At 34.7% G+C, this 10,271-nt stretch overlaps 1 protein-coding gene across 2 annotated transcripts; it reads left to right on the forward strand.

The window, feature by feature from the left end:
- The first annotated feature begins 3,504 nt into the window (after positions 1-3,504).
- On the forward strand, positions 3,505-6,297 carry LOC306872957 (caspase b-like). Of its 2 annotated transcripts, none has more exons than XM_079421929.1 (3): positions 3,505-3,589; positions 5,271-5,547; positions 5,645-6,297. In XM_079421929.1, the coding sequence occupies exons 2-3, from the start codon at positions 5,280-5,282 to the stop codon at positions 5,656-5,658; spliced, it is 282 nt and encodes a 93-aa protein (XP_079278055.1). In that variant the 5' UTR covers positions 3,505-3,589; positions 5,271-5,279; the 3' UTR covers positions 5,659-6,297. The 2 variants fall into 2 exon arrangements, with proteins under 2 accessions (XP_079278055.1, XP_079278056.1); XM_079421930.1 differs by having other exon boundaries at positions 3,535-3,736; positions 5,645-6,291.
- The last annotated feature ends 3,974 nt before the right edge of the window (positions 6,298-10,271 follow it).

Here is a 10,271-nt window from a genome sequence, read left to right on the forward strand (position 1 = left end):
GCAGTCCATCTGAAAAACACTCCCTCTAGTGGCTCAGAGCCTCGTCACATTCTGAAGTAGTAGCATTAATCAATTTATTTTTAATGAAATAAAACCACATTTTAGGTTACCTGATACAATGTTTTAACAGAACACAAAACATTTTATAAATATACAGAACAATGTAAGCTGTAACAAATGTCAAGGTAACAACACAATCAAACAAATAGATAAAACTAAATCACTCAGAATTAGTTTTAGCTAACAATTTTGCAAAGAAAAAAAAATACAGCTGTACAGCAACAGACAGCCCTGAATGCATAATTTCAGTGTTGTAGAAGAACAATCAGTAAGTGGTGGTTTAATATGTATAATAGTGTACACTGAACAGGAATAAAACACACTGAGGATGAAATTGAAAAAATGTATTTAGTCACCACTTGTAGTACACTTGAGTACTACAAGTGGTAACTAAATACATTTTTTTTTAAATACAGAGATATTATATTAAAAGTGCATTTTATTTCATATTCATGGTTTCCCAAAATAGCACAGTTGAGTACACGTAGATGATCTCATCTTAAGAAGTACCAAAGAATCATTTTAGTATGTTAAGCACAAAATTAGTGCGCGGAAATAGAGCACTTTAAGTATGTTATGGAAGTGCACATACATGGCATAGAAAACTTCTCATAGTAAAGCTATCACAGGGTGTCTACAGACATAAGTTAAATTTACGACTTTTTAAGGCCCCACGGCCACCCTATATATATAAAAAAAAAATGAAAAATTGTTGTTGTTATTATTATTATTATTTATATATGACTTTAACTTAAGGATCTACTCCTTACTACAATATTTAAGCTAAAATATCATAAAATCATAAAAGACATGAGAAGACATTTACAAGTACCCATAGAGGGTAAATGAAATAATCTGTTTAAATTGTTGCTAATATTTATGTTCTTTTTAATAGCTTCCTCTGATAGCTTTTCTATGAAATACTGCAGAGTAACATGGACTGCAATAAAAATGTACCTCTGCTGCAATCCGTTCATGGACCCACCAGAGCAACCACCGCCACTTCGGTTGAGAACCACCTTCACTGCTTTGCTCAACCAGGGAATGGAGAGAATTTCTGCAAAGGAGTAAGAACAAACACTGCATTGATGGCACGGCTGTGGAAGTTCCATCTGACACGGCTCGATGTTGGTAGTCTATGGGCGACTACTTTATCAAGAACATCTGTGCGCTTGGGTGATCTCGAAAAAAAAGCTGGCAAATCCTCCAAGGTCAGAAAAAATAAATTCTCACTTTGGGAATGTGTAAACAGAATCCATCACTATTTGCACTTAGTGTAAATAGTATGTATCGCTGAAAAAATATGCTATTGCACTTAGTGTAAATAGCATCTAATTGCTATTTAAACTGAGTGTAAATAGCATCTATAAATAAAACAATGACATGGCACACTGAAGCACTGAAAAGCAGGGGAAAAAAGGTAAAAAAGGGGGGAGGGGGGTTCAATAATTAAACACTGGGTCGTCAGTGTTGGTAGTGTATCAGACACTTCCCAGCAAACACAGAACGTTCCCCATACGTTAGTTTTTGGTTCCCGTTTGGTAATTTTTTTGGGTACCAAAAACTAACGTTAGGAAAACATTATTTTTAGGTTATTTTTTTTGTAACCATAAAATAACGTTACCAGAACGTTGCATGGTGGTTATTATTAAATAACCTAAAATAACTTATAGAGAACATTCTCTAATGCTTAGCTTTAGGTTATTTTATATATAACCCTGTAAAACTATCTTTCCAATGAAAACGTTGCAGATGTTTTTTTTTGTTTTTAGTTTTTTTGTGTGTGTAATGACCTATACAGAGCCCTGAAATTCGTTTAATGCATCATTTATTAAAATACAGAAATTATATCAATCAAAATAATTTTTAATTTGTAATATTAAGCAAGGAGTGATAACAGAAATCATAACTTCGTGGGTTTGTTTCATCTTCATTTACTGCTTGCGCGCCTCTGATCTGCTGAAACGTGATCTCATGATAATTCGTATAAAACGTAAATTTCCTTACGTTTTTACAGGCACTAAAACGTACAATACTGACGTATTTTCAGCATTTACACGCACGAAACTGATGTATGGACGACATGTAAAAATTAATCCTTATGAATATTGAAATCGCTGCATTAATTTTATTAATTGTTTTTAGTTGTCATATCTACCTTGTTTTCAGTTGCATCATTAAATTGTTTAAGTTACTCGTTTTGTTGTGTGATTTCTGCTGCCAGCTCGTTTCCAATAATAGGCCTACATAATGTTAAACAATACTTCAATTTAAACCTTAAAATAAATAACATTTGAAACCGTTTAACCTTTACTTGTCATGTAATGTTAACTTTGTTTGCAATGGGCCACAAAAAGCATTTCTCCTTCATGCTGTACTATAGAATAGAACTATAAAATACACCAAAACCGAAACATAATTACGAAATGAAACAATTTTATTCGTGAGCTGTAATCCAGATCTTCGGAATCCATACGACTGCGAGGAACAGACCCAAATCCAAGCCTTTATTCGGCAATCTTCATCTCCATTGAGCAGCGAGTCCAGTGGCCGTAAACAGAAAAGCCCCAGCTAAAAAATTTTGGGTTCCCAGAACGTTCTCAAGAACGTTCCCTTTTGGATAGCCAGGAAAGTTTTCTTCGGGAACGTTCTCGGCAGGTTCCCGGAACGTTCCCCAAAAGGAATGTTCTATTTTCATTCCTAGAAGGTTCCCAGAAAGGTTCTTTATGCTCATTTTGTGAGGCTGAAGATGAATATATGTCCCATCTTTATTGGGAATGTACATATACTAATTTATTTTGGAAGGATTTTTTTATTTTTGCACATGCTTTTTCTTCATAGAGTTTATTTTTGTTATATAAAGATGTCTTATTTGGTTGTCATAACCTTGCTAAAGAAGACAAGGACAAATATTATTTGATAAACTAATTCATTTTTCTTGCAAAACTATTTTTATACAAATGTAAGTTTCAAGGTGCTAAGCCCTACTTTCCTGTTTTCTGTAAGGACCTTAAATCTTACCCGGACACTCTTCTTACATCCAACAATTCAAAGCTATTAAAACTGTCTCATTGTGTCATTTTCATAATATTTTAATGATTTTGTGACTAATAACTGTATCCCTAATTGCACTCACCCCTGGCATTGATTAAAAAATAAAATAAATAAATAATGGCGCAAGTGACTTCACTCGCGGACGCGCAAGTGTCTGAGAGCGCAGACCCTTCTCGTAGTTCAACAGATTTTTTTGATAATCTGTTGAAGTAGTTGATACTACGGTGACTGGGAGTTTACGTAATTGTTGTTCACTTAATTTTGTCATGGCAACAACATAATAAGTTGGGATGGGGTGGTTAAAATATTTTCTTATGAAAAAGGCGGATACTTCGAAAGGCTTGAACGCCCAAGTGTGGGCGAGACTGAAAGAAATAAAAAAAATGAAGTATTTCTGGAAAAACCTAAAGGGAAAGAAGCACCACAAACTGAAGAGAGCAAGAAACCGCAGACAAATTTTGGTTTAGTCAAACACGTAAGTATCGTTGTTTTTTTTTTTTGTTTTGTTTGTTTGTTTGTTTTACTTAGAAATAGTTCATGTAAAGGTTTTAAAAATCAAGTGGCCTGTTGGAAGTATTACAAGTCTGCAACCATTAGTCTTTTCAGGTTTAACTAAAAACTTGTAAGTGTGAATCTTATTTATAGCACTCAACATTCTTCTGTATCCATGTTTTAAACATTTAATATAATACAATACAAATATTTAATACAATAATCAAAAGACTGAAAGACTGATATTCTGCGCCAGGATAACCTGTTTTTCTGTGCCATAAGAGCATTGTGCTTTGATCATGTTGGCACAAGTGTATAAACTCTTCAGAAGACAAAAAAAAAATAAACCTTTTTACAATTTTATTTCGAGATGAAAAGTAGGCTACTCGTACATGTTTGCAGATGATTTTCTTCCGTCTTTTACTTCAAAGGCAGTCGAATATTGCGCTGTTCCGGGCAGCGAGCGCACTCACTCCTTTCTTACTCTTCAGTTGACAGCGGGTCAAGCTCGGGTCAAGGAATAATTGACGACGGGCCATTGAATTATTAGAAAAATAATGCACACCCGAGGTGGTGATGCGGCCACGACGCGAAGCGGAGTGGCCGTTACACCTCGGGTGTGCATTATTTTTCTAATAATTCAACGGTCCGGAGTCAATTATTCCGCTTATACTACGGTTGCCACACCTCAAGACATCGATCAGATGATATATTTCAAGGGATTCGTCCGGTTTTTCTACTTAAATCGCTATTGTGAGTAGGATTATTTCTTCCGCATCTCATCCAACGACTCTTTTGCTAGTTCCAAAACGTCATTTTAAAGCTGGCAATGGAGGCTTGAGCCGTTGATAGCAGACTAATGCAGTTAATAATGAAGTTATTAGAAAGAGAGCGAGAGAGACAGAGACACAGAGAAAGAGAAACAGAGAGAGAGAGAGAGAGAGAGAGAGAGAGCTTGTATGAATTAGGCTACCTCTGTGTGTCCCTCAACAGTGTTCTGAAGCACCGTCTCTAAACTGTAAGTCTGCTTTAAGATGCAGCGCTGTTATTACCTCGCTAGTGAGAAATGTCATGTGTAGCCTTTAAGTTGCTACACTAGGCTAACTGATAAAATCGTCAGGGCAGCGCTGACAACGATGCGAAGTGATATGGAACTGTAATGCGGTCAAGAAAGCTGCCTGGAACTACGTTCGCCGTGCGTTTCCCTGAAAATAATTGCACACCTCAGAACGTTCGTCAGCCAATCAGATTCAAGCATTCAACGGCCCCGTAGTATAAGTATTATTAAGATCAAATAACTCCTGTCTCACCCGCTCGTCAAGAAAATGTATGGCTTCAAATGTTCTCAATCAATTAGAAGCATATTTTTTTCTGCTAATTTATAACGAAAGCCTGGTCTTATTTTTTTATCAATTTTGCCATTTAGCCGCTTATTGCTGTTTGTCTGTGTAGTATTGGCTGAAATGCATCATCTAGTTATGCACATCACTTCAAAATGTAGTCATTAGAACCCATCAAAAAAAGAAAAGAAAAAGGAAATAAAGAATAATAAATACTTAAGAAAGGCATGAGAGAGAAAGAGACACATTTATTGCAGCAACTGTAAAATTATTATTATTATCCAGACTAATCGAGAAATGGTTTGTCCTTTTTCTCCCATGCAGTGACAGAAAATGGACGCCACTAAAAATGCGATTAGTGATATACTTGATCACCTTGTGAGTGCAGAGTTCAAGAAGTTCGTGTGGCACCTGTGGAACGGTGTAGCAGCAGACATCGAGCCGATTCCTCGAGCGGCTCTGGAGAACGCTGATCGTCAGGATGTAGTGGATCGCATGGTGCAGAAGTACACCACTAATGCTGGGACTGTTGCAGTACAAGTGCTGCTCAACATCCACCAGAATGATCTCGCAAAGCGCCTTGAACTGAAGCTTCAGAAAGGTACAGGAAAACACTTTATACAGTATCTGATGAATGATGTCTGATGCGGATCAGTGTGTGTTTCAAACATCCTCTCTTTTCTCTCTCCTTCTTCAAGCGAATTCTACTTAATAAGGAACAGTTCAGCAGAAACCAGCTGTTGATCACTGGAGAAGGCCCTTCTGTACGCATCTACCATAAAACATCCGGTAGAAATAAAGTCAAGGAAGCCTAATGTGCTGCTGTCTGATGAGATGTTGCACTTGTTTTGCTGATTGGTTAATATGGGTGACATTTTATGCTTGAGCAGTTACATTTTATTGTTTTATCTGTTTGAATTATTCTCACAGTTTGGTGTTGGATGTTGAAATTAAACTATTAAACTATTATGGCAAAGGATGATTAATGATTATTAAAAGCATTTCATTTAGCTTGTTATGCAGTGGCCAGGGGTTTTGGGGATTGATAAATATGGAATGTATTTGGTGTGTATGGTTGAACTTTGATTGGTGCTCATTTGTGAGTATATTACAGATTAGACAAGATTTGATTTTATCTGTCATGTACCTAATAATAATCTTTCTTTGCGAATGAGAGTGATTGATGAAAAAAGGTTTGCTTTTCAGTTAGATATTAAGAAACTTGTCATGTTTATAAAATATCATGTCTGTATTACTACAGTAAATCGCAAAAAGAATGTATTTGAACAACAGCAGTGGTTGTGAAACAGCCATTATCTTATCTAATAAATGTGATGTTTCTACTACTGGCCTGCTGCTTTGTGTCTGTATTGGTGGCTGTTGTGTGTAAGTGACGTGTGGTTTATTTGCATCCTCATTTTATTTTCCATCCCAATTAAGTTTAACATGAATCAGGACTGCCTCGTCACGGGTCACACAGTGTGTCTGTTTTGTCTAAATTGTCCCAGACTGCACAATACATCCATTTTGAGCTATCTGTTGTGATTTAACTAGCATTCCAGAGCCCCTCCCTTTGGCTCCAGTATGTTCAAGTTCAAAAAAACCGGATTGACAAAAACATGTGCTTCTGAGGAAGACTTTATTTCTTAACAGAAAGCAAACCTTTAAACAAAAGAACAAGGAAGTGCAGACTGTAGGCTACATGAAAATTGTGTTCAAGCAGAATCTACACACAACAAAACCTCCAGTATTAAATCAACCACTTTGTTCATTTAAATGGGGAGTCATCTCAGTTATCACCAGTAAAGTATGGAGAACCACAAGGATCTGTCCTAGGTCCTCTGCTATTTTCAATATACATGTTGCCCCTTGGTAAAATTATTAGAAAATACGGGATTAGTTTTCATTTTTATGCTGACGATACTCAACTATATATCTCAACAAGACCAGATGAAACTTCTAAACTAAGCTAATAGATTGTGTAAAAAATGTAAAAGATTGGATGACCAATAATTTCCTCCTATTAAATTCAGATAAGACAGAGATATTACTTATCTGACCAAAAAACAGTACACAGAATCTCTTGGATTACAGTTTGCAACTAGACGGATGCACTGTCACATCCTCTAAAGTCAAAAATCTAGGTGTTATATTAGACAGCAACTTGTCCTTTGAAAATCATATTTCCCATGTTACAAAAACAGCATTCTTCCATGTTTCAGAAACATTGCCAAGCTTCGAAACATGCTCCCTGTTTCTGATGCAGAAAAGCTAGTTCATGCATTCATGACCTCTAGACTGGACTATTGTAATGCACTGCTAGCTGGTTGTCCTGCATCTTCAATAAACAAGCTACAGATAGTCAAAAATGCAGCGGCTAGAGTTCTTACCAGGTCAAGAAAATATGATCATATTACCCCAATTTTACAGTCTCTGCACTGGATACCTATTAAGTTCCGTATCATTTACAAAATATTATTACTTGCCTATAAGGCCCTAAATGGTTTAGCTCCTGCGTACCTAACTTGTCTTCTACCACGCTACAATCCAACCCGCTCCCTAAGGTCGCAAAACTCTGGACTTTTGGTAGTACCTAGGATAGCAAAGTCCACTAAAGGAGGTAGAGCTTTTTCACATTTGGCTCCCAAACTCTGGAAGAGCCTTCCTGATAACGATCGGGGTTCAGACACATTTTGCCATGTTAAATATATTAAGGTTCTGCAATATATAAATATATTGTGGAAACTTAATTTCCCGTAGAGCTGCTTTGCAACGATTTGTATCATAAAAAGCGCTATACAAATAAACTTGAACTTGAAACTTGAGCTTGAACTTTGAAACTGGACTCACCTGTTTGTTTAATAGGAGTTCCATAGGTTTGTTTGATGACGCTGTTTCCAGATCCTGTTCCGACAAACGAATGTGCTTCACCCATATGCAAATTAATACATAAATAAATAAAACAGTAGCTCATTGTTTTTTTTTAAAACAATTTTTTATTAATCTAAACAACTAATAAGAAAAGTGGGAAGGCATGAAAATTCAACAAGAAAAAGAGGATATTTGCACACATTAATATAGATTCTGAGCTAGAGGCAGAAGTGAGTCACAAACACTTTCAATAACCTCATTGTCACGTGATACATCAAAACAATACACAACAATACAGCTTTCAACTTTAATGTGCTGCGGAACAACAGTAAGAGCTGTGAAATATGATGATAAAGAATAAAGGATCAATGCATTTCCAGGATCATTCTACATCAGTGTACTGCAATGATAAAGTGCTGTCTTTCAAATAAGAAGAGTTGTGGTCAATTCTTTGAAATGTATATTTACTTGACATAACATTTACTGAATTGCAAACAATGTGAAAATAATCATGTATTATGCAAACCTGATAAAAATAAATGTATATTTATACTTTAAATAACAACTTAGATTGCCATCTTAGAATTAACTGTGATTCTATAGAGTTTTTCTTACCAAATCAACAAATTAACTGTTCAGAAGGATTTGAGGAATTAATTATTAGATATTGAAAGATACTATATATATATATATATATATATATATATATATATATATATATATATATATATATATATATATATATATATATATATATATATATATATATATACAGTCATGGCCAAAAATATCGGCACCCTTGCTAAATATGATCAAAGAAGGCTGTGAAAATTAATCTGCATTGGTGATTTATGTAACCTCATTGGTGTTCTCTAACCTCATCAGGCATTATAGGACAAAATTTAGAGCTGTTAAACTGGCAAATGAAGGTTTCAACAAGTATTGAATAAAAGGGTGCCGTTAATTGTGCTCAATGTGTATTAGAGAAAAACATTTATTTCATAATGATATTTACCCCCATTTTAAATTCTAATTATCCAGTGAAAGGTTATATTTTTGTAAATTTTTAAAATAAAATATCAAATGTTTGGTGCAAGAGAAGCATCAGTATGCTGACAGAGGAGTGCTGGGAGGTTAAAGAAGAAGAACAACAACTTTAATGGTGTCAGATAAATAAATGAATTATGCAAGTCATCAACTGATTGTTGGTCAGAATATTGGTTCAAAACAGCATAGTAATCAATGTTGATGTAGCTCAGAATTTGTATAAACACACACACACACACACACACACACACACACACACACACACATATATATATATATATTTTTCTTTTAACACTAATATGCTTTAAGATATCTAGATTTTGCAATGACAGTGCTCTTAAACATAAACCAAAACTTATATCAAGACACATTCAAAAATACATGCTCCCAGTGTTTCAGAAGATGATCTCATTTACATTATGATCATGTCAATCATTAAGAGGTGATGCTATCTGTATAATATAAACATAGAAAAAACACATTGATCTAATAGTTCCTGACAATCCAGCAGATGAAACAGAGTCTGTAAATCCTCTGAAACTATGATCTACAGTAGCTTTTATAAGATCACACCAAATGAAAACAGATTTGGTCAAACACAAGTATGTAATAGCATATCATAAAAGCTAACAGGCTATAAGCAGCTAATATTTAATTTTTTTATTTTAAATACTGAAATTTGTAATTTTTTGGTCTTAGACAATGAAATGCATGAGAAAGAGAACAAAAAAGTGACTGCTTGTAAAAGACAGTTTGTCAGAGATGGGCAGTTATTTTATTAAATATATTGAAATTATGCATTTAATTATTTTTTAGTTATTATTTTGCTGGAAAATAATTAGATGCAATTTATAACAAAATATTCTGAGAGATTGACAGTGTATTTAAAATAATATAAATAAGTAAAAAAAAATGAATTACATATATATATATATATATATATATATATATATATATATATATATATATATATATATATACAGTGAAAAATTGTTGGCCCCCTTCCTGATTTTTTTTTTTTTTTTTTTTGCATGTTTGCCACACTTTAATATTTTAGATCATCAAGCAAATTTAAATATTAATCAAAGATAACACAAGTAAACACAACATGCAGTTTTTGAATGAAGTTTTTTTATTATGAAGGGAAAACAAAATCCAAACCCACATGGCCCTGTGTGAAAAAGTGCTTGCCCCCTAAACCTAATAACTGGTTGGGCCACCCTTAGCAGCAACAACTGCAATCAAGCGTTTGCGATAACTTGCAATGAGTCTGTTACAGCGCTGTGGAGGAGTTTTGGCCCACTCATCTTGGCAGAATTGTTGTAATTCAGACACACTGGAGGGTTTTCGAGCATGAAACGCCTTTTTAAGGTCATGCCACAGCATCTCAATAGGACTCAGGTCAGG

This window comes from Barbus barbus (assembly GCF_936440315.1).
Source record: "Barbus barbus genome assembly, chromosome: 7".
Lineage (NCBI taxonomy): Eukaryota > Metazoa > Chordata > Actinopteri > Cypriniformes > Cyprinidae > Barbus > Barbus barbus.